At 38.6% G+C, this 25,604-nt stretch overlaps 2 protein-coding genes, 1 long non-coding RNA gene and 1 other non-coding gene across 5 annotated transcripts in view; 2 read left to right on the top strand and 2 right to left on the bottom strand.

Moving 5' to 3' along the window:
- Positions 1-8,854: 8,854 nt before the first annotated feature.
- On the bottom strand, positions 8,855-9,375 carry LOC116560899 (KRAB domain-containing protein 1-like). Its single transcript, XM_032292462.1, has one exon. The coding sequence runs from the start codon at positions 9,361-9,363 to the stop codon at positions 8,971-8,973; it is 393 nt and encodes a 130-aa protein (XP_032148353.1). The 5' UTR covers positions 9,364-9,375; the 3' UTR covers positions 8,855-8,970.
- Positions 9,376-21,026: 11,651 nt separating this feature from the next.
- On the top strand, positions 21,027-22,175 carry LOC116560900. Its single transcript, XR_004273195.1, has 3 exons — positions 21,027-21,486; positions 21,744-21,786; positions 21,986-22,175. It is a non-coding gene; the product is annotated as an uncharacterized LOC116560900 (long non-coding RNA).
- On the top strand, positions 21,541-21,671 carry LOC116560947. The gene has a single exon (XR_004273224.1). It is a non-coding gene; the product is annotated as a small nucleolar RNA SNORA24 (small nucleolar RNA).
- A 217-nt stretch (positions 22,176-22,392) lies between the features above and the next one.
- Positions 22,393-25,604, bottom strand: part of PRSS12 (serine protease 12) — a 78,155-nt gene continuing 74,943 nt past the window's right edge. For both annotated transcript variants that reach the window (XM_032292460.1, XM_032292461.1), the window contains 2 exons: positions 24,930-25,210; positions 22,393-24,335 (listed from right to left, as the gene is read on the bottom strand). In XM_032292460.1, coding sequence (XP_032148351.1) covers positions 24,028-24,335; positions 24,930-25,210 — 589 coding nt within the window. In that variant the 3' untranslated portion in view covers positions 22,393-24,027. The remainder of the gene's footprint in view (positions 24,336-24,929; positions 25,211-25,604) is intronic.

The raw sequence follows: 25,604 nt of genomic DNA, 5'->3' as shown, positions 1-25,604 counted from the left end.
ACCCAGTCTCCAACGTGCACAGCAGATCATGAGACTTCTCAGCCTCCGTAAGCATGTGAGCCAATCCTTCATAATATATCATATGTACATATCTCTCTCCTATTAATTCTGCTTTTCTGGAGAACTCTAGGACACAGTTTCACTTTGATTCCATCCCCCGCAAAAATTTGCTATCTACTTCGAGTAAGCTTTTCAGCTGTGGCCAAGGATACCCAACAGAATGTAAGGGACACTTCTTCCAGACCAGTGCTGCTACTAGTTCTTGCCATTTATTGTCCCTAATTTATCTATAAGAGTTTTCTACATACTTAGTGCTCTTAATAAATGTTAGAGTAAAATTTATTCCCTTATTTATTGGTACTGAAACTAATAAGTAAGTTGAACCTTCTTCCATTAATCCTATAACTATCCTCATTGTTAAGTATTTATCACTTCTCAGTCTATTCCCAAAGTTATAAATACAAAAATTAATAAATCACTAAAGTTGGAATTAGTTACATGCTCACCATCTCATTTGGAGCATCTCTTAGAGAAAGAGGAATCATGAATAGTATCAATAAGTTAAAAAAGACATTTACTTGCCAGAGTCAAGTCAAATATCTCATTTACTATATTATAGTCAGATTTCTCAAGAGAAATAGAAATAGTGCCAGATACATAAACACATATGTACTTATAAGTATACAAATACACACATACACACACACACACACTTATTTAAAGACTCATTATAAGGTATTGGCTTACATGATTTTAGACGATGCAAAGACCCATGGTCTGTCATCGGCAAGTTATAGACCCAGGAAAGCCAGAGGTGTAGTTCAAAGGCCTGAGAGCCAGAGAGCCAATAGTGTTGCAGTCTGGGTTTGAAGGCCTAAAAACTAGGAGCACTGAGGACAGGAGAAGTTCAGTGTTCCAGCTTCAGCAGCCAGGCAGAGTTAACTGGATACTCCTCCACCTTTTTATTCTGTTCAGGCCCTTAATGGATCAGACAATGCCTACCAACACTGAGGGGAGTAATATGCTTAGCTCAATCTACCAACCAAAATGCTAATCTCATCCAGAAACACCATCATAGCCACACCCAGAAATAATGTTTCACCAGCTATCTAGGTTTCCTCTGACCCAGTCAAAGTTGACACATAAAATTAGCCATTACATTTACTTAGCAATCCCTTTCCAGGAAGTCAAAGCAAATTTTACATTTAACACGCTCACAGTATACTCTCCGAGATACTGTTAGAAAGAATGTATTTGCCCACATTTCACCATACAAAAAAGTGAATTACACTGAATAAAACGTGAGATGCTTCCAAAGCACCCAGGATCCGTGACAAATCTTACATAAAACTGTCTACATCAAGCTGCTTCTTGGTTTTGAGGGAATACATTAAGTGGAGGAAACGCCTGCTGTCTACATTTCTGATGCCAAAATGCTCTATTTCAAATCAATAACTGAGATGGAAGCCAGACCTGGTTCTTAAACATTATACATAATTTATACAGTTGGACCAAAGAAGATGAGTCTTCTCTATTTGATAAATAACATTCTGAATCTAAACTTTTTTCAGTTTCAACCACATTAAACGGAAATGCAAGCTCAACATGCTGTATACTCCTAGTGCTTTAGTTTATTGTTTCAGATCTTAATTTATATGCTTCAAAGCAAACAAAACTTGTTAAAGCCCACAAAACAAATATACTATTAAAAATAAAGTTTACTTCACATACAAGTGAGTAAATTGACAAATTTTTAATAATTTAAAGATTATAATTTTAAAAACAATAAAGAGCTATGAAAATGCAATATTGATAAATTCTCCCTCTCACCTATCATCATCCTGAGAAAACCATATTGTTTTCATTCTCAGTTAATTGCAGGGATGTCCTCAGTGCAATCAGAATAGCAAAAAAGATAGATTGGACTATAATTCAACATCTGTTCTTAACTAAGTAACATTCTGTAGGTGCCTTTTCTGATCTCAATTTATGCATCTGTCAATGGAAGTCACATGTAATCACTGGTAAGGAGGGGAATGCTTTTCTCCTTGCTTTGTTTACCATGTGCCAGAAGATCAATTATTGTAACATGTGACTCTCTCTGTCTCTGATCTACTCTCCCAAAAAGGAGGAACCAATGAATTATCTAAGTGGTAAAATTGGAAGCAGAAATTGGGCTTGAATAGCTCAACCTGTCTCCCTCACTTCTCTTTGAGATCTACCTGCAAAGAACAGTCACCCTGGTCCTCTTGGCCTGTGTTAACTTTAACAGAAATTGACATTTATTTAAACCCACAAACAAAACCAAAAGAAGAGCTAAAAGCAAAAATAAAAACATAAATGCATGCTAAAAAATTAGGAAGGTAAGCAAGAATGTGAGGAACTAAAATAAGTGAACTAAATGTCTCCTCTTCATGTGGGGAGCGAACCGATACTGCTTAAAGTAGACAAATTAAGAAATTAGGGTAAAAGTGAAATTAGAATTATGAAGATAATCAGCAGAGCTTAAACAAATGGCAAAAGCGAGTTGCCTTTGATAAGTGGGACTGGAGTGCTAAACCAGGGAAAAGTATTGGAATTTTTATTTGCAAATGCATGAATTGCTTTACTTTATAAGAACAATAAGTTATCATTTTAAAGACTAAGACTGTATATTCAGGACCAACTGTGTCCAGAAGGAGGAGGACAGAAGCAAAAAATCTAAGCAGCATCAGATACTGGATATTATCCAAGAAATCAACTAATAAATAGGACCTCTGCCATGATGTAGAGTCTCATCACTACAGTACAATAGTTTTAAAATATAGCCTGTAGACCTCTGGCAGACCTGAGTCCTCTTCAGAGGGTCTGCAAGGTCAAAATGATTTTTATATTAATGTGAATTCATTATATGCCTTTGTCATTGTGTTGATATTGTTACTAATGGTGCAATAGCAATAATGGGTAAAACTGCTGGTGCTTTAACATAAATAAAGGCAGTAGAATTAATCTGTACCATTGTATTCATCATCATCACACACTCATCTTTTAAAACAGTGTCGCTTATGACTGTCCTTGACAAAGTAGTAAAATTGTTAATATTATTACATTTCCACACTACAGTGTATGCTTTTTAATCTTCTGTGTGACAAAATGGGAAATGTGCCTAAAGCACGGCTGCTACATACTGAAGCAGGTGGTTTTCTCGAAAAAAGGCCCTTGAGCAACTGTTTGAGCTGCAAGTGGAGCCAGCCACTGTATTCGTGGAACATCATTTTTATTTGAAAGAATGACAGAGAATTGTGGTTATTTAGACTTTAGCAATTGGCAAATATTTTCTTAAAACGGAACAAAGTGAGTTTGTCACTTCAAAAAAAAAAAAATTGACAGTATTTCTTGCCAATTATAAAATTTCAGCTTTCAAGCAAAAATTAGAATTTTGTAGAACTTGTATTGCTACCATGAGCTTCACAACATACTCATATTTAAAGATCTTTCTGATGAGGTTGGTGGTGATATTAAAAAAACGTAATTTTCAAATATTATATACTGAAAGGTGTAAACATTTGAAAGATCAGCATAACTCAGTACTGTAAACCATTTTCCAAAAAAGCAATGCTGAGGTCACAAAACACATATACATAGTATAAATAATATACGTATACATAGCATAATCATTATAAGAGTGAAAGATTTATTCTCAGAGTAAGATAAACCAATAGATTTTAATATAGCAAAATATGAACAGTTCATTGATTTGTTTCTGATCCCACATTGCAAATATCCTTTAAGACAATAACGCTTGTCAATTTTTAATGTAGTATCAAGAAAAATATCCACAATTATGTAAAAAGGCTATAAACATATACTTTCTTTTTCCAAACACATATGGGTATATAAATATATAATTTCCTTTCCCAAACACATATGGGTATGAGACCAGATTTTCTTCATATGCTTCAACAAAACAACCTATCAAAATAAATTGAATGCAGAAATAGATATGAGAATTCAATGTCTCTATTAAGCCAAACATTAAAGAAATTTTCCAAAATGTAATGCAATGCCGCTCTTTTCATTTTATTTTGGAAAGCATAGTTATTTTTTCATTAAAACTACAGCTTTATTATGGGTTTGTTCTTACTTTTTAATGTTTTTTTTAATTTCTCCATTTTAATTTCTAATAAAGTAAATATTGATAAATATAACTATACTATCTATATAGCATTATCTATAACATTGATAAATTTATCTATAATATTGATAAATATAATCATTTCTTTTATAAACAAAAGCCCTTTGGGGTTCTCAATAATGTTTAAGAATGTAAAAGGATCCCCAGACTAAAAAGAATGAGAGCCATTTGCATGGGAGTTGGAAGTAATTTAAGTACTCAAAGCTAAGATTTACACCGTAAACAATAGGCTAAAAAGAAAATAGTGGAAAGCCAGACTACACCTCCCCTCCACCACCTTCCTACTCTACTCCCAGAATGGAGTTGCCTGGCTGGAGATGAAGAAATACTGCAAAGAGAAAACAAAGATAAATACAAATTTGGATTTTTTTCTCCCCTGCCTTATTCCTTGACACCAAGCTGAGCCCTGAATGGAGAACGAGAGAGCTTTAAGTCTGAAGACCAAACAGTAGAGAAAGCTGCACCCTACTTCCCATTTAAAACTCTGCAAAGCAGCAACCTCCTCCATGTAGTCTGCCCACCAATGGTGAAGGCTCTCCTGCACCAAATAGTAGAGATAGCTTGTGGTATCCTAGGTATAACATCCTTGGTTTGCACAGGTTCCACAGTGGCACAGGAGAACACATAAAAGTTCCATTTCTCCAGATAAGCTGTAGGAATCACTAAGAACAGCCTTTTAAATCCAAAGGGACCCGGCAGCTGGTACAAAGAGGGTATATAATAACCTGCACCAATTGATGACTACAGGCCATGGGAGAAGCCTAGACCACGAAATCTAGAGACCACTTTACAAAGACTGACCAACCCTATTGAGGTTCATCCAATGCCAGCAGAGGAGAGATGATGGCTGAGGCCAGATGTTACCCTGCCACTTCATGTCCAATACCATGACCACCTTTGGAAGAAATGGAGAGAAGAATCTTCATTTTGACTGGGTTTTCCTAAAATATTTAAAAATTGTTAAAGTTCTGAATCATATCATGAATAGGGACAATTATTAAAAACTAAAAGAAAGCTATATTTTGAACAAGTTGTGAATTATGGAATTTTTACCTACTACATAAGCATTACATTCCAGGTCCAATTAGCAACAACGGATACTCAGGAGAAAAGGGCAATCAGCTGGGGTTGAGGCTAGTGATAGGCTCTGTCTCGGCTAAGATGACCCAGGGTACACACAGTGATGTAGTTGAGTCTGCAACTGAGGCACATCTGAAGATTATGATCTTCCTCCAAAAAAACCTATTCCATTCTGTGGTAGACAAGCTCTAAGAGTGACGATCCCCTTATATGATCATATTTCCTTGAGTGTAGGCATGAACTGTGAATACTATAGGATAGTGAATCCCTTCGTTAGCACACCCCACATTCGATCTGTCAAGAAATCCTGTTAGCTCAATCTTCACTTCTATCCAAAACCAACCACTTCTCACAAAATCCACAGCTGCCACCTCATTCTAAGATGCCAAAGTCTTTATCCTGATTATCCTCCCTGCTTCCATGTATCTGTACTACAATCTGTTGTCAACTGAACATCCAGGGTAATCCTTTTACAAAGTAAATCACAACACTTTAATTCCTACAATAGCTCTCTTTTTCACTCAAAGTACATGCTACGGTCCTTACAGTGGCCTGCAAGGCCTTACATAATCTGGCATCCACTGCCTTTGTGACCGCAGCTCCTCTTACTCCTCTCTCATTCTGCAACAGTTGCACTGGCTCCCTTACTGACTGTCTTACTCAGGACCTTGGTGTTGACGTGCCCACAAATATTAACGTGGCTTTCACACCGCAGTTCAGTGTTTGCTGAGATGTCATCTACTCAGTAAGGCTTACCCTGACAACCTTACAAAAAATTTCACCCCTTCCTCACTACCCTGACTCCTGATTCCTACCTGATTCCTATTACTCCGAACTAATCTTTTTTTAACCATAGCACTTGTAATCTTATAACTAACTGTATAATTTACCAATTTTATTAGATCTTTTGTCTTCTCCCACTCAAATAAGCTTCTCAAAGGCAAACTATTTGTCTGTTTTCTTTCATCGATATATCCCACGTCAATGGGTCTAGTCTCTGAAATAATAAGTGCTCAATAAATACTTGTGGAATTAATTAATTTAACAATAAGTAACTGGAAAAGCAAGACATGACAGTTTTAACATAGTATATGTTCTTATATATAAGTGCTAGAAAAAAAGTATAACTTTTTATAAAAATCAATAAATTTGATTCACAAAAATACATATTTCCCCAATCATACAAAGACTCACAACTGTGTTTCTTCTAAATAAAAATAATAAATTCAATTTTTAATAATAATTATTACATGTAAGACAAAAAAAACAAAACCTCTAACTCTTAAATAATGGTAATTACCAGATAATTCTTATAAATTATCCTAAAAACAATACCAAAAAGATACTGCTAGCTTCCTTCTATAGACGAGGAAACAGGCTTGGAATGGATAGTTAATTCTCCCAAGGTCTCACAAGTAGCAAAGCTCAGACTTATTTTATACCTAATATCATTTTTCTTCTGTTACACAGATCATCAGTTAAGAGTATGGGCTCTGAGCCAGAAAGATTATATCCAAACCCACTTCAAACCTTAGGTTAATTACATTATTTCTCTGTGCCTCAATCTACTCATCTGTAAATTGGTGATAATAATTGTATAGCCCTCATACAATTTTTAGGATTAAATGAGTTAATGAGCATGTAAATACTCAATAAACACTAGTTATCACCATTATTACTATCTCTCTTAGAGACTATAAATAATTGTAGTCGGGTGCAGTGGCTCACATCTGTAATCCCAGCACTTTGGGAGGCTGAGGCAAGCAGATCACATAAGATCAGGAGTTTGAGACCAGCCTGTCAAACATGGCAAAACCCTGTCTCTACTAAAAATACAAAAATTAGCCAGGTGTGGTGGCATGCACCTGTAATCCCAGCTACTCTGGAGGCTGAGGCAGGAGAATCGCTTGAACCCGAGAGACGGAGATTGCAGTGAGCCAAAATCCACCACTGCATTCCAGCCTGGGTGACAGAGCAAGACTCTGTCTTAAAAAAAAAATGCTATAAATAATTATTTTCAGAACTCCTTGTGTGTTACACTCATTTTACATAATTTCCCTTCTTAGTCCTTGTCAGTAAGTTTTGTTCAATGCTGTAAAGAATGATGAGTATTAAAAAATTTGTATTGCTTTATCAAATTTAAGTCCTCAAATCCAGAAATTTCTTTCTGGACTTTCTGTTTCCTAAATAAAAACTGTCCATTTACATGAATTATCACACTGATGAAAGGGTTTTAAACTAAAGAAATACAAAAATCACTTATCTGGTTCTATTCTACTTAGTTTTCTACAGTTTTACTTATAAAATTAAGAAATAACTACTAAAACATCTTACATGTTAAATTGGAGTATTCTTTTTTTAATGATTGTTCACTTGGAGATAAAATTTATTTATTTTTGACCAGGTGCGGTGGCTCACACCTGTAATCCCAGCACTTTGGGAGGCCAAGGCAGGTGGATCACAAGGTCAGGAGTTTGAGACCAGCCTGGACAATATGGTGAAACTCCATCTCTACTAAAAATACAAAAATTAGACAGGCGTGGTGGTGGGTGCCTGTGGTCCCAGCTACTTGGGAGGCTGAGGCAGGAGAATCACTTGAATCCAGGAGGCGGGGGTTGCAGTGAGCCAAGATCGCACCACTGTACTCCAGTCTGGGCGACAGAGAGAGACTCCATCTCAAAAAAAAAAAAAAAATTATCTATCTTTCTTTAGTGTAAATATGACATTTATTTTTAACCTTTGTTTAAAGCTTTACAAAGATGGCAGAAAACAAAACTATAGACCAATCATATTCCTGAATAAAGAGGCACAATTCTCAATGCAGTGTTAGCATGTGGAATCCAGAAAGAGGTTACAGGTAGAATACACAGGGACAGAGCAAAGTTTAAAGAGTGAATATGGAAAGGCTGCTTGAACACTGTCCCAGGAAGGCAAGAATTAATCTATTCTTTTACATCTTTTTAAATAGACTTTTTGAGGATGTATGATTAGATACTATAAAACTCAACAGATGAAGCGTACATCCCATAACTGCTGAGTCATTAATAGGATTGTACAGCCATCGTGGCGATCTGATGTCAGAAGATTTCTGATGAAGGTTGATAGGGTTCTTCATGCCCATTTGAAGATAAGCCCTGCCCCCAACCTAGCCCCAGCCAATCATTGATCTGTTTTCTGTCACTATAAATTTGTCTTTTCTGAACATTTCATATAAATAGAATCATATAGTATGTAGTCTTTTGTGTCTGGCTTCTTTTCACTTAGTGGCATGGTTCTGAGTTTCATCTATAGCATGTATTAGCCATACTATGCATCAGTATTCCTTTTTTTTTTTTAGATTTTTATGTTAAGTTCAGGGGCATATGTGCAGGATGTGCAGGTTTGTTACAAAGGTAAACGTGTTTTATGGGAGTTTGTTGTACAGATTATTTCCTCACCAGGTACTAAGCCTAGTACCCAATAGCAATTTTCCTGATCCTCTCTCTCCTTCCTCCCTCCACCCCCAGGTAGGCTCATCATGTATTGTTCCCCTCTATGTGTCCACATGTTCTCATCATTTAAGTTAAATTGGAGTATTCTTTTTTTTTTTTTGTACATCAAAATGAATTATTTTAATCAATGAAACACATTAAATCTACAAAAAGGAAATGTGGATTTGACATCATTTAAGGTGGCTCTTACATCAACTGCTTACTTGGAAAACGGGTATTTAAATGTCAAGAATTTAAACTCTTTCTCCTGTCTTCCCATAATTGATGATTTTGAAGAATTTTTGATTTTATTATACCCAACATTGCTTCAGCTAAGTAAGTATATCTTCTCAGTTCCAAGTATCCTATAAACCCTGCTCTCCAGCCCCTCCTGCTTAGGACTCCCTGTGGTTGGGTGAAACAGGGCTCTTTACCTTGCTCCAGATGAGAGACCAGAGCTAGTTTGGAAGTGGGTGGCACTGCTACAAGGGCCACAGCCTCACAGTTTTCCAGCATCACACAGTACAAGGCCCTCTGGTCAGGCACCATGATGGCCCATTCCTTCTTAGTGAAGTATACAGCCACGTCCTCAAAAGCCACTGATTCCTGAGGCCTGGCTGTTGAGGACAACGTTGTCATCGTCTGACCTCTTTTTTTTTTTTTTTTTGAGACGGAGTCTCGCTCTTGTTACCCAGGCTGGAGTGCAATGGCACGATCTCGGCTCACCGCAACCTCCACCTCCTGGGTTCAGGCAATTCTCCTGCCTCAGACCTCTTTTATTCCTTTCTTGGGTAAAGGTAAAAGTCTCAGGTGCGTGGGGTCCTGACGGCCTTTGCGGCTTTTCAGCAAGCCAAGCTAGTATTCTTATACACCATCTGAAGTCTTTTATTTTACTTTTTTATTTCATTTATTCTTTTATTTTGAGATGCAGTCTTACTCAGTTACCCAGGCTGGAGTGCGGGGGCACAATCTCTGCTCACTGCAACCTCCTCCAACCAGGTTCAAGTGATTCTCTTGCCTCAGCCTCTTGAGTAGCTGGGATTACAGGCATCTACCACCACGCCTGGCTAATTTTTATATTTTTTGGTAGAGACAGTGATGATGTATTCCAGTTATAAATGCTAACTAATAGGAATTAGTTAAACAGTTTGCGATAGGATTTTCCCTCTGAAATGATTTTCATCACAAAATGTGAAATATAGTCCTAACATAGAGGTGAGACTTAATTTAAACCTTTTGGCAAAGACAGAGGTAAGATGTGCCTGAGGCCAAAAGAGTTAGTCATTTTTTTGCCTTAAATACTACTCTGCATTTTAAAAAGTTTGTCGCTTTTGCTTAAATGTACTACCCTGCACTCCTTTTTCCTTCTGTACATTATGTATAATTTCACAGAATTCTTTTTCATTTTTTATCATCCTAGCTTCCTCATTCAACAAACGTTTCATTGAGCATGTATCAAAGTACTACTGTAGGTGAGATGAATATGAGTACATTCTTGCCCTCTAGTAGACGAGGCAGAAATATTTTATTTCTCCAGCGGAATCATTGTCTAGTTTGATATATAGCACATTGACAATGTGTTAAATACTTTGCACAGTAGGAAATGAATTAAATATCTAACTGATTAATTCAGTATGTTAAAAACTTGTGTATCAAGTTCCGGTGTATTCCAATGGTATAACTAGAATATGCATCTGGAGAAGGTTGTTCATTTCTGGTAGAACCTGAAGTTTTCAATATTCACTGTAGATATTCATTATATAAAACTGAAGTCCAGAGGATACGCTTTTAGAGCTACTAGATATGCTGCCATTTTCATGTCATTATCCACATATACATTAATACATTCATGCACAATGAACAAATGTATTTAATTCAAAAGGTATTAAACACATACCTAAACAAGGTGACAAATTCAAAGGGGTTTAAACATATACATAAATAATAGGGTAACAGAGCCATCTAGTGGCCCTATAAAAATTGTTGTATCATGTAATTTTGTTTCGTTCCATCAAGTTTTACATAAATGTAAGTTTATCTTCCCACTGATACAGATATTTATAAGCTTATGGATAATGGACAAAAGTAATTTGAGCTAGGGTATAGAGTAAATGTTTGACATCATAAAACATCTATTATCTATATTGTGTAGAGAAAAAGGAGAATTTTATCATGAAAGCATTCGATAGTTTTAAATTGTTAGCTTACAAATACTCCAAAACAAGATCTTCTCTTTTAATATGCCATATTAAATGTTAAAATAAACAACAGTCTTCTTTGCATAAAAGCAAGTAAGAAAAAAAAAAAAGCCTCCCTAGGAAGTAGATTAAAGCACAGACCACAAGCCATCTTGGAAAGAAAAAAAGAAAAAGTCAGGCTTTTGAGATGTTAAATATTTAATGAAATATAAGTGCAGAACGTCACTGACGTGCAAGTTTCTACAGCCAAGTCAGGCATTCACTCTTAAAATGCTGGAGGCCAGTTTAAGATCATAGAACACCTAGGCAATTCCAATTTTTAAGGCTAAACTATAAAAGGATCACCATGTTGCTTTTCAATAAATGTTGCACAATGTCAAGTATTAACTCTAAAATCCTAGCTCTAAAATTCTTCTGACTCATCGTCACCTCAGAATTCATGGATCCAACTTAAACCACATTTTCAATGTCCCTCACTGTTCTCAAGTATTATCATCGCTTCTTGTCTAACTTATATGCCATGGCAAATCAATACAACCAGTCCTTTGCATGCATTCCTTTTACCCTCTCTCACTTTGCTCACTCTCTTGGCAAACTACAACTTGGTTAACGCCAACTCCCTGTCAGCTCCATACCAGCACCTATGCAGCTGAGCATGATGAAGAGGAAATACACAATCATGCTAGAGATTTGACTTTGAATTCATTACAAAAACTCAAGCTAGCTCCTAATGTGACCCAGGAAATCTATTATTTTTCCAAGTCTATTAATGCTATCTCCTAATTTTTTCCTCTCTCCTCAAATTTTCAGCACTCTCTACATAATTCCCTGATCCTCGCTCTCAGTTGATGGCCTGGCTTTCTATTGCCCTGAAAAAAAAATTAGTAGATGAGAACATTCAAAGTTCATACCACCACTCATCCACAAGAACGTGTACCCATATACTCCTTTTTTTGTTTGGATTTTTGGTTTTGTTTTGTTTTTTTGAGACGGAGTTGTGCTCTGTCGCCCAGGCTGGAGTGCAATGGCACAATCTTGGCTCACCACAACCTCTGTCTCCTGGGTTCAAGCCATTCTCCTGCCTCAGCCTCCCAAGTAGTGGGGATTACAGGCGTGCACCACCACACTTGGCTAATTTTTTTTTTTTTTATTTTTAGTGGAGATGGGGTTTCTCCATGTTGGTCAGGCTGGTCTCAAACTCCCAATCTCAGGTGATCAGCCCGCCTTGGCCTCCCAAAGTGCTGGGATTACAGGCATGAGCTACCACCCCCGGCCCTAATCCTATTTCTATAGATGAACTGCCTAAACTATTATCTTAGGGTAACCCCTACTTTTGTGCACTAGATCCCATCTCATTTCCCAAGCAATTCAACAAATCTTTGCTGCATCATCAATATTTCCATTTCTACTAGATCTGTCCCATCAGAACACAAACTTTAAGTTCTCCTGTGCTTGAAAAATGACTGACTCTTGATGCCACATCCCTGTCCAGATATTGCAGCATTTCTCTTCCTCTTTACAGTGTAACTCCTCAAAAGAGTTGTTCCAATACTTCTGTTCTCTCTGAAATTACTCTTATCAAGGTCCCAAGTGACCTTCATATTGCTAAATCCAATGGTCATTTCTCAACTGCCATCCTACTTGTAAACAATTGACCACCTTCTTTTGAAAAGCTTTTTTGACTTTTAAGATACCACACTCTGCTGGCTTTTCTCCTTAAATCACTTCTCAACCTCCTTTACAGTTTCCTACTATTTTTCCTGGTAGATTAATACTGATAGGCTCCAGGGCTGAGTTTCTTATCCTATTTTCTTTTTCTTTTCTTTTCTTTTTTTTTTTTTTTAAGAGAAGGGGTCTCAGATTCTTGCCCAGGCTGGAATGTAATGGTACAAGCATAGCTCACTTCAGCCTCAAATTCTTGGGCTCAAGCGATCCTCCTGCCTCAACTTCCCAATAGCTGGGACTACAGGTGCATGCCACCACACCTGGCTAATTTTCTAAAATTTTTTGTAGAGGTGGGGTTTCACCATTTGCTCAAGCTCATCTCAAATTCCTAGGCTCAAAAGAGCCTTCAGTCTCAACCTCCTAAAATGCTGGGATTAGAGGCATGAGCCTCTGCACCTGGCCTCTTATTCTACTTTTTATCTATCCTTCCTCCCTTGGTATTATCATCCAATCTCATGGCTTTACATACCTTCTATAGTTTGCCAATCCACATATTTACTTCTTCAGCCCAGACCTCTCCCCAGACCACCATACTCATATATTGAACTCTTTACTTAATAATTCCACTTGGATGTCTAAAAAGCATCTCAAACATAACATACAAAACTGTGCTTCTAAATACTTCTCCCTGAAAACTTGCTCTTCCTGCAGTCCCCATCTCAGCAAATATAATCAAAAATCTTAGTCATTTTTCTCAAAGCCTATATCCCTTTTGTTTATATACTATACCCAATCTGTCAGTAAATTCTGTCAGCCTTACCGTAAAAATATTTCCAGAATGGAATCATTTATTTCTTTCACTGTTACCACTCACCCAACACCATTCTCTCATCTTCTTATTACATTAGCCTGTTTTCCCTGTTCCAATCTTATCCCCACCGCTATCCTAGAACTTTTCTAAACAGAGCTTTGTGAGAGAACATGTAAATCCTAAGTTACAGCATGTCATTCTACTCAAAATTCTCCATTGGCTATCCAATTTATTCCAAAAAACTAAAAATTGTATAATGACCTATAAGGCCCTAGGTAGCCTAACATTACCTTTCTAACTTCACTTCCTACTCACTTATCTCATTCCAGCCAAACTGGTTCAATTTTTGTTCTTCAGACATGCCAAGGTGAGTTATCTATTCCTACATAATAAATTCTCCCAAAACGTCGTGGCTTAAAACATAATTTATTATCTCACACACTTTGTGTAGGACAAGAATCCAGGTGTGGCTTAGCTGGATCCTCTTCTGTGGTGTCCCTCCAAGGCTGCCATCAACAGCTGGGGCTATAGTCATCTCAGGGCTCAACAGGGTAGGGATCCACTTCCAAGTTCATTCACATGGTTGTTGACAGAATTCAATTCCTCGTGGACTACTGGTCTGATAGCCTCAGTACCTTGTGCGTTGTTGGCCAGAGGCCACTCTCTGTTCTTTGCCACATGGGCCTCTCCAACATAGCAACTTGCTAGATCAAAGCAAGCAATACAAAAAGACACCATGGAATACTACACAGCCATAAAAAATGATGAGTTCGTGTCCTTTGTAGGGACTTGGATGAATCTGGAAACCATCATTCTCAGCAAACTGACACAAGTACAGAAAGCCAAACACCGTATATTCTCACTTATAGGTGGGTATTGAACAATGAGAAGACATGGACTCAGGGAGAGGAACATCACACACTGGGGGCAGTTGGGGGGGTAGGGGAGACAGTGGGGGGTGGGGAGAGAGGGGAGGGTGTGGAGGGATAACATGGGGAGAAATGGCAGATATACTATGCACCTAAAGTAAAATAAATAATTTTTTTTTTAAAGGCACAAGAGGAAGTGATAGCAAAACACAAGTCAAGTTTTTAAAGCCTGATCTCAGAAGTGACATTTCACCACTTTGCCATTCGAGAGATTACATAAGGGAAGGAATAACAGGAGGTGGGAGTCACTGGGAGCTTTACCTACTGTATCAGGTAGGTCCCCCTGAGAAAGCACTGGTTGCTTCAAATATTCCTCTTCCAAATGTCTGCATGTTTTGCTCCCTCGCATTCTTCAATTTGACCTAATGTCAGCTTCTGAATAACATTTTCCCTGAACGCCTTTTTAAAGTCATAATTCCTACCCTCCAAACACTTCTCACCTTCTGTGCTCTGTTTTTCTCCACAGCACTTATTGACTTTAACATACCATATAATTTGCATATTGTGACTGGCTTCTACTTTAATTTAGCTAAGCTAGTATTACATTTCCCTTTCCTTCCCTGAATAATTCCAGGATAGAAAAGGCCACAGATGTTTTGTAAATGAAAGTAAATCAGCATACACTTTTTACACTTGGAAGGTCAGTGCAGGGCATGAGGCAATGTTGCAGATCATGCAAGTTGTCACTTATCTACTAACTTGTCTTGTAAGTGTGGGGCAGTAGCCAGATCTGTAGCTTCTTCAGTCATCCCAGATCTTCTGTTTCAACTTCAACAATTCCTAACTCTGTGACAAAGGGCATTGGCTTCTCTGGCAGATTACCCCCATCATCAAAGCTAAACCCTGGGAACCAGGAAGAGATTAGTCCTGATTCTAGTTCATTCTTATGGATTACAGCTCATTCTTGTAGATGCCAATTTTCATTGGTCCTTCCAATCCACAATTGTGTAAGGTCAAATTCTATATATATGATTTTGAGCATATGTATTTCCTAGTAGTTCTGATTCTCTGATAGAACTCTAATACTCTTACTTGCATCTGTTTTCTGCCACTAAAATGTAAGCTCCATGAAAATTTTTTAAATTCTGTTTCGTTTACTGTTTCTTGCCATAGCATCTATGACAGGGTCTGACGGATAGTAGAAACTCATTAAATATTTATTGATGAAAAAAATTTTAATATAAGGTACAAAGAATAAATACTTTATATTAAAATAATAAATACCTTAAAATAAAATAATGTAAGGTACAAAGATAGCAAAAAAATAAACCAGTATTTTCCAATGTTCTAGAGGAAGATGACTATAAAAAGAAAAACAAGAACTGAGATGTACCTTAAAGGGATAGGAAGAATGGAAAATATATTCTATTATATGAAATAGGATGAACAAAAATAGGAATGAGCATGCTAAGTGTAACATATATCGTAGGTTGGCCTGGGATGAGGAATTCTACCTGATCATCAGTAGGAAAGCCATTACACTATAACAAGTGCTTAACATGTAGAAAATATTTGGGGAAATTTAATCTTTCATTAATATACTCACTTGATTGGAAGAGGGAATTAGAAATGTAGGGAGACAGCTCAGACATGTTATCTTATATTAGCAGTGTGATATGGTTTGGATTTGGATTCGTATCCCTGTCCAATGTTGAATTGTAATCCCCAGTGTTGGAGGAGAGGCCTGGTGGGAGGTGATTGGATCATTGATTCCCTCTTGGTATTTTTGCCATAGTGAGTTTTCATGAGATCTGGTTACTTTAAAGTGTGTAGCACCTCCCCTGCTCTCTCTTCCTCCTTCTCTGCCCACGTAGGATGTGCCTGCTTCCCCTTCTGCCATGATTGAATGTTTCCCGAGGCCTCCCCAGCCATGCTTCCTGCACAGCCTATGGAACTATGAGCCAATTAAACGTCCTTTCCCTTATAAATTACCCAGTCTCAGCTAGTTCTTTATAGCAATGTGAGAACAGACTAATACACAGTGTAGCAATACAGAAAGGTAACTACAAAAAGTAATGTAAAAAGTTGTAACTTGGCCACTATAGAAATCATTAGTGTTATTATAACATATTGAAATATTTCTGATTCTCTTCCTTCTAAGCACAGAGTAGGATTCCATTTCCCCATGCTTTTGGAGTTAGGTGTGGCGATGGAACTTGCTTTAGTCCATAGAGTATGAGTCAATGTAACATACGTCACGTCAGAATGAAATCCTTTAGGAATATATATGACTATTTTCCCTTCTCCCTAGAACCATTGACTCATATTGCCTAGAACCATTACAAATGGTCAAAGCCTCATTAGCCTGGTCTCTAAAATGAACATGAGCATGACAGGAAACAAATCTCTGTTGTTTTAAGCCACAGAGATTTTGGAACTTACAACTGCAACACTACCTCACCCATCCTGACTGTGACACTTTTAAAAAATGCAGCAAAATTTTATATTCCCCTCAAGATGGAGCTTAATTTCCCTCCCCTTGAATGTCAGCTGACATTAATAACTTATTTCTAACAAATGATGGTGTGTAAACTAGGCCATAATAAAAAGCACTGGGGCTTGCTCTCTGAATCACTCACTCTGAAGAAAGCCAGCTGCCGTGAGAATCATGAGGACACTCAAGCTGCCCTATAAAGAGATTTACATGTTGAGGAATTGAGGCTTCTTGCCAGTATGCACTGCAAGTTTAGGTTTCCTAAGTGTTTTCAGATGAAAATAAGTCCACGGGCTATTTCCTCACTATATTTCCTCCTATTCATCTCAGCATTCATACAACAGGTGTGCCATTCTATGTTAAATTTGTTTTTCTGACGATTACCAGTTCCTACACTAAACCCCAAAAGGAAAAAAGATATAGTTCAGGGAAAAGCATTGTTGAAGAATAAATATTCTGTAATGAACTGTTCACTCCATGTATTAAAAGCAGAATTGAAATACTACCTAGCCATCATTTGATCAGTTCTAACAGTTTCACCTTGCACTTTATCCTTAAAATCGTTAGGCTGTGAGTAGTGACTCGCACCTGCAATCCCAGCACTTTGGGAGGCCGAGGAAGGAGGATCACTTAAGCCCAGGAGCACAGGAGATCAGCCTGAGCAATACAGTGAGACCTTGTCTTTACAAAAAAAGAAAAAGAAAAACTTAAAAATATTAGCTAAAGGCCGGGCGCGGTGGCTCAAGGCCTGTAATCCCAGCACTTTGGGAGGCCAAGGCGGGTTGATCACGAGGTCAAGAGATCGAGACCATCCTGGTCAACATGGTGAAACCCCGTCTCTACTAAAAATACCAAAAAAATTGGCTGGGCATGGTGGCCCGTGCCTGTAATCCCAGCTACCCAGGAGGCTGAGGCAGGAGAATTGTCTGAACCCAGGAGACAGAGGTTGCGGTGAGCCGAGATCGCGCCATTGCACTCCAGCCTGGGTAACAAGAGCAAAACTCCGTCTCAAAAAAAAAAAAGAAAAAAAAAAAAAAAGTTAGCTAAGTGTGGTGGCACACACCAGGCCGGAGGATCACTGGAGCCTGGGAGGTGGAGGTTGCACTGAGGCAAGATCGTGCCACTGCACTGCAGGCTAGGCAACAGAGCAAGAATATTTCTAAGTAAATAAAGAAATACATAAAATAAAATAAAATAAAATCCTTAAGCCAACCTTCATTTACCAACCAGTTTTTAATTCTTCTATTTGTTGAATATCCTAAGGCTCAAAGCCTTTGTCTGAATACAGCTAAATTCACTGGGTTTGATCTCAAGTCAAACAGAAATACTGTCATCTCAGCCACAAATGTCACACTAAAGCAGATAGAAACCACTACTAAATCACTACTTTGTCCTAAAATGAAAGTATAATAGACTGTAAAGTTATAATAGCTTTTTAAGTTAAGCCTTGTTTTACATTTACAGATAAGTTGCAAAAATGGTATGGGGGAGTCCCCACACACCCTCATTCAATTTCCCCAACTGTTAATGTCAACAATACTATGGTACATCTGTTACAATCAGGAAATCAATATTGGCACTATTAACTAAATTCTACACTTTATTCAGATTCAACAGTTTTCCATTAATGCCCTTTTTCTGCTGGAGATCCCAGTCGGGATATCACATTACATTTAGTCATTATGTATCATTTTCTCTAGTATAAGTTTCTCAGACTTTTCTTGTTTTATTGTGACCAAGACATTTTTTGAGTACTAGTTAGGTAATTTGTAAAATGTACATCAATTTTGTTTTGTGTGACTTTTTTCTCATGGGTAGTCTAGGGTATGGGCTTTGAGGAAGAATAACATAGAGGTGAGGTGTCCTCATCACATGGTAACGGAGTACACATTATCAACATGACATATCGTTTATGTTAAATATTGATCACCTGGACTCTGTAATGTGTGCCTCTTTTCACCAAAGTTCTGCCTTCTCCCCTTTCCGTACTCCACCCCTTGAAAGCAAGGTAACTAAGCACAGCCCACAATAAAGTTGGTGGTAAGATCAGAAAGGGGAATTAAACTCTATCTTCTGGAGAGAAATGGCTTTTTAAAGTAAATATAAAACCTTTCCAATTTCAGAAACATATTGAGTATTTCAAAGCATTCAGTAATGCAACTGACTGTTCATATAATGAAAGTCATTCTGCTAGGCACTTTAAGAATTAGACATAGTCCTTCACCACAGTTTATAATAAAGACACCACAAGAAAAATGTGAGTTAAGTACTATAGTATGTTAAAAGAAGAAAAAAACAAATTCAATTGAAGTAACCAAAGTTTCATAGAAGTGATATTTGAGCAAAGCACTGAAAGCTGAGTAGAATTCTGACAGATAAAAATAGATGACAAGGCAGTCAAGATGGAAAAAAGATCATAAAATATGGGGGTAGAAAAGAACAGATTTTCTAAAGTCAGTTTCAGACAAAACACAAAGTTCTAGTTAAAGGCCAGAACACACGGGTGCACACAGGCCTGCATGCACACATGCTGTCATGCATGTTCCTTAAGCCATTGGAAACATTAATTTCAAATCTTCAATCAGACTTTTTAGCTTAGCATAAATGAATGGTGTTATGGGCCAAACTGTGCTTCCCAAAATTCATATGTGGAAGCCCTTATCCTCGGTACTGCTGAATATGACTGTATTTGGAGATGGGGTCTTTAAAGAGGTTATTAGTTTGAATGAGTTCATCAGGGTGGGCCCTAATCTAATTCGGCCAGTGTTCTTTTAAAAAGAGGCAATTGAGACAGTTTCAAAAAGAAAACGATATGAAGATACCGGGAAAACACTGTCACACACATGCCAAGGAGAGAGGCCTCAGAAGAAACAAGCTAATGACACCTTGATCTCAGACTTCCAACCTACAGAACTGTGACAAGTTTTTGTTCTTTAAGCCACCCGGTCTGTGGTATTTTGTTATGAGAGTCCTAGCCAACTAATATTGATAATTATTCAGATTTCAATAAAATGTAACTTGGCAGAACACCCTCATGTGATTCAGTACGAAAGCCTTGTTATTGAACAGTTCTTTTCGGTTCACAAGTGGAATGAATGGGAGTGTTAGGAGACAAAGTAACATGGGGTGAAATATGGTGAGCCTTGGAAGCAGCTCTATTATCTCAAACAAAAATTTGTCTCCTATAAGCTTGTCCATTCCAACCCTTACGGCAGTTACCGCTCTAATTATTTACTCAAAAAAGTATGTAATGACTTCATGAAGTTTTTGTAGATCTCCACTGTACTTTATTCACCCGTCTTGTTACCTTTTTTCCTTGACAGCAATTGCTACAATGTGCCGCTCCAAATGATCCAGCACTAAGTAAAAACTTCACCTGCTTTATTTCATACAGGAGGAAAGCCAAAACAGGAAAGAAATTTAGCGTTCTTTTTAAAGCATGTACTGTACCTAATAAGACTATTCCCAAAGGTTGGAAATTCCACTTTCCAAAGGCGGTAGCTGTATTTCATTGCATCCTCCAGGCAATGTACAGCGGGTGAGTTAAGACTGAGGCGTTCTGCTTTCGGGAGTCCAAGGGCGCCCAGATGTGAGCAGCAAACAGCGGGTCAGGGTCAGATTGCGACGTGAAAAACGTAGCCACGCGCACAAAACCGGGTGTGTCACCTAGGCTCAAAGGGTCTAACATCCTTTCCTTTTTAATTTTTTTTTTTTGAGACGGATTCTTGCTCTGTCGCCCAGTCTGGAGTGCAGTGGCGCGATCTCTGCTCACCGCAACCTCCGTCTCCCAGGCTCAAGCGATTCACCCGCCTCAACCATCCGAGTAGCCGGGACTACAGGTGTTTACCATCACACCCGGCTAATTTTTGTATTTTTAGTAAAGATGGGGTTTCGTCATGTTGGCCAGGCTGGTCTCGAACTCTTGACTTCAAGTATTCTGCCCGCCTCGACCTCCCAAAGTGCTGGGATCACAGGCGTGAGCCACTGCGTCCGGCCGCTTTTTCTAATATTGTGTAAAATAAATATCGTAAACAGGAAACACCACAATTTCCCCCCTCGCTTACGTGACCTACAAGAGCAGTGTCAGAATTTTCGCTATCGCGAGAACCTTCGGACTTCCGTGTGTGCGCATGCGTCAAGATCCGGTGCCGGAGACCAGCTCAGACTTGGATGACGGGCAGGGGACGGGAGAAAGAAGCCGAGAGAAGGGGGCCACCGAGGAGGTGGAGCCGCGGCGGAGCTGGGCGGGACGAGGAGTGAAACAACATAGGCCCCGCCCCTCGCGGCGCTTCCCCCGGAATAGCGTCATCAGTTCTATAAGAGAGCCGGCGCAGAAGGCCTCGGCCTTTCACTTTCGGGAAGCGTCGGGATTAGGTGATAGCACGCAGTTGTCTTTTGTAAATTAAAATGATAATTGAGCCAAAACTTACAGCCTTACCTGAAAGGCAGCGCAGTCAGGATATTGGTAGGTCGGGGACAGCTTTGGCAACCCTTAGGTTTACAGGCATGCGCGGACATGAGTGCTCATTAGGTAGTGGGGTGGCGGCCACGTGCAGCCCAGGAGCCTGAACCCGGGCGCGCGTGGGCCGTGGGCCCTCGGGGAAAGGCTCAGTGCACCCGGGGACTCCGGTGAAGCGTGTTTGGCCGTCGGTGTCATGTGGCCATCTTGAGTCTAGTCGCTCTTCGTGCCTTAGCACCTCGAGAACCGTCAGTTTGCACCAGATGGTGAGTAATATAATCTGTAGCCGTTTGCTTGCTGGTTAACTCTGGATTGTGAATCTCCATGTATCTTTGGGACCTGTCAGCTGTGGCAGTCTCCCTTCCTAGCCATGGAAGAGCATATTCTTGTTTATTGGCAAAGCTGTCACCATTTAATTGGTATCAGATTCTGACTTGCACAAGTAACATTCTTCACTGTTAAAAACCTGGAGGGTGCTGGGTTATTGGGCAAACTTTTCTAAACTGTTGTTAAATTGTTCTAGGAAGCTGAACTGAACACATTACGATGGATGATGGAAACATGAGGTACATTTCTTTTTTCATATACCTTAGTTAATCTGAACTGCCTTAGTGTTAGGACGCTGGAATGCTAAAGTTGGCCCGTTTTGCTGGCTTTTGTAGTTTAACGGTTAACAGCCAACTGAATTAACTGATAAGATCTCAAAACAGTGAGGTAAGTACACAGGTCTGGGTTTCATATTTTTTTTTTTTTCTCTTTTTGCAGACTCAAGAAATCAGAAGTGGTAATGGGTGAAGTCTATTCAGCATCCTGCAATGGATTTATCTTAGTTGGTGAAACGGATGTTTCGAATGATGTTGTGGAGGTTATCAGGACGCCCATTTTCAATATAGGCCTGAATGTTTTAACGTAATATTTAAGGTGGTCCTTAAATAAAATGCATAATTTTATGTGGTTACTCATTGTTACTTGACTGAGTGATTAATAGACGGAAAGGTATTTAATAGCAAGCAGAATACTTCCTAATGTTACCCACTCATGTGGAAGTAGTGTGAAGGAGTGTAGTTCTAAGGTTATTGCAGCCTTTGTGAAAAATGTAAAAGATAAAAAGGACTAGGTTACCCCCAAGGGAGACAGCAGAGTCTTTCTAAAACAAACAAAAAAAGCAGCTATACAAGGTGAAAAATTATGTACTTTATTTACACAAAGATGCACAGAACACTTGTATCTTTCAAAAGTCACACTTAAGACAGTGGTTATAATAAAAGCATGCTATATGAACCATGTATTCAGGGTTGAGTAAACTGCAGGCTGTTTACTGCCTTTTAGGTTTAGTCCCTGATTGACTTGAAACATAGATATTGCTTGCACCAGCACCTGTAGTTTAATTACAAGGGCAGCCTGTGAGAAAATTTCAATAGACTTATTTCTCACCTATATTGCACATTCTTCCCAAGCCCTTGTGCAAGTGTGTGCCATGTGTAGCTCTATTTACATGTAAATGCTGCTTTAAAAGTTTATCAGAGTCCTTAAGTTTTTACAAAAGTTTTTAATGCTCTTCTGCATTATATGCAGCGTTGCAGGTCTGCAGAGTAGTAAAACTATAAAGCACCTTTTGGTTTGCACCACTTATTACAGAAATGGGGATTTGTGAAAAGGATGTAATTTGATGTAGAAAGGCAAAGTCCTTATGTGACTGGCATTCAAGAGGATTACTTAAAACCATCTGAAAGTTCATGCTAACCTATATATTTATACTAGGGACCTGGGGAAGTATCCATGCATGACATTGAAGTATCTTGAGTGTGCCTTTTAAATATGAGCATTACTGCTGAGAATGTCCTATAAAAGTGCATAGTTTAATTCTCTAAGGGTTAAGCAGCCATCCCTTAAACCTTAGGGAAATAGCCATAGGGAAACAATCCTTAGGTGGGAGAGCCATGGGGAAAAAAATCCAGCATTGGGACTCCTTTTTCTGGAGTTATGAATCAATGTTTTACCAACTGGTCTCACTTTGAGGTAAGTCTGTTTTCCCCTATTTGTAAACTAGGGCTGCTGCTATAAGATCATACTGGCCTTTTGCAAATTGTCAGTGATGTGCATAGCCATCTAATATAGTGCCTGGCATACAATTGCTTGTGCATTAAAACAATTCAAAGCTACTATTCCAGTGTAAACGCCAGGAAAGCATTTTGACTAGTGTATTTTAAGACTGGATTGTATCAGGTTGGTCTGCAAGTGACTTACAAGTAAGTGTCAGTAGGTGGCACTCTTAGACCAATTCTGAGTTAAATCTGAAGTGCTTGATAAAAATGAATATAGTAGATACGTTAATGTGTTGGATAAACTAGGCTGTATGTCCAGCTGGCACTTCGTTAACCAGAAATCCTTTCAAATTTTGCTAGTAGTTTATACACTGTAGGCAGAAAATATTTTATGGTTTTTGTAGCTCTTGGTACTTAAGGATACTGGTTTCCAAAATGTAAAAATGACCTTTTGTGAAATGAGCACAGAATGATTTTGAGAAAACAGGCACGGATAGATGAGACTTAGAATAAGTCACTCCAGTGAAATTTGGGTAGACAACGATGCTCATTTAAGGGTTATCACTATTCTACTACAATGAGTCTCTGAAAATATTCACAATACAAATTCTCACAAGCAGCAAGAGGTACACAATTTTTCCAGCACAAAACAAAGCAAAAACACGGATCTCAGTCCCCATTTGTTGTCATCTCTGCTGAGTGCTAATGGCGGGGGTTCAAAGTTTTCCATCTGTTTAAATGCTTCTTTGAGGTTTCCATGAATTACAGTTTGGTGACACTTTTTATCCAGGGTACAAAGGCTGAGACTTTGGTATAAACACCAGGAGAATCCTTGACTCCACAGCCATACCCCCAGGAGGTCACTCCATACACCACCCAGCTCTCTCCAGGCCGTTCACACATGAGCGGTCCTCCACTGTCTCCCTGGCAGCTGTCCACGTGTTTGTGTTCATGGAGGTTTCCAGCACAGAGCATTCTCCCTGTAAACCGACCCTTATAACGTTCTTCACAAAACCTCTTAGGAAGTAAGTGTATGGCTGCTTGTTGTAGTGTTCTTGAATAGGCTTGTCCTACTCAAACCAAACATCTGATTAGTGGCATCTGAGCTAACCATCACAACATTTTAACAGTTAGCATGTAATAGTAATGAAAATCCCTGTTGTGGCATTAGTGTAAAATGAGCAATGACTAGATGGTATGTACTATTGTTAGCTGCCTTTTTTAACGATGACACAGTCTTAACCTCTACAAATTTACCTCTCAGTACTGAACTGAAGAATAATGAATAACATTTGGATTTGTCTGTGAAGGAAGGTGACCTAAAGAAAGCACATTTCTGCAGGCTTTGATATTTGAATTCTGTATATTTAAAAGCATAGAATGCATTAATGCTGGTTCTGCATTAGCACATCCATTCATATTCATCTACTTCACTGAATTTGAATTCTCGGTTTATGAAGAAACTGAGTTCTCAGTTCTCAGAACCAGCAATACCTCCGGAATATGAATCTCAATTACATGCATGCATTTCACACTAAGCAGAATTTCTCCAAATAAGCCTGAGCCCATTTAAGATCTTACCTATTACAGGCCCAAATAAGTGGATAATACCAGACAAAAAAAGGTACCTTGCTTTGTTTTTTTGTTTTTTGATTATGCATTACCTGTGTCTCCCCATCCTGTTATGTAACAATTGGATGCTGTCTTCTGTGGCCTCTCTCTCCAGAGTGGTAAACAGGCTGGCAAAACGTGGCTGTTGAATCTGGCACATTGCTCTTCTGGTCCTTGTAATCTAACCAGGGCTATGTCATAATCACTGCTGTCAGGTCGATATTCCCGATGAATCACAATCTCTTGAACTCCAATTTCTTCCTCAAACTCCTCTGGTACCAGAGTATGATAATCCCCAACCCGAACAGCATAGTTCCTAGTGCTGTTGCCATACCTGAGAGGCAGAAAGTACTAATGAGAAACTTGAGCTTCAGATACTGAAAATTACTCATTGTCAAGAAGGAAGACTAATGAAGATAAAAGCCTTTCTTCCAAATCATCAGCCCTTTTGGAAATTCAACCTTTCTTTCCATTTATCTGACCCAATCTAGGTTGCTGTTTTCCAAGGAGCAAATGTGGAAGATGAATGGAAAATACTAATCATTAACTGTCATTTCCCAAATGAAAAGGGATCAAAACAGGAACAAATAGTATAGGTCAAAATCATTGTCCTGTGTTTGCCATTTTTGTTGCTCTGTTATTTCCAAGATTGTTAGTTCATCATTAAGCTCTGTAAGGGCAGAAACTGTCTGATCTAACTTCGTATCCCTCACAGTACTTAGTACAAC

Source organism: Sapajus apella, unplaced genomic scaffold (assembly GCF_009761245.1).
Source record: "Sapajus apella isolate SASKATOON/1434 unplaced genomic scaffold, GSC_monkey_1.0 scaffold27, whole genome shotgun sequence".
In the NCBI taxonomy this organism is placed as follows: domain Eukaryota; kingdom Metazoa; phylum Chordata; class Mammalia; order Primates; family Cebidae; genus Sapajus; species Sapajus apella.
Note: the sequence above shows the minus strand (reverse complement) of the source record. Positions and strands in the feature narration are given on the sequence as shown.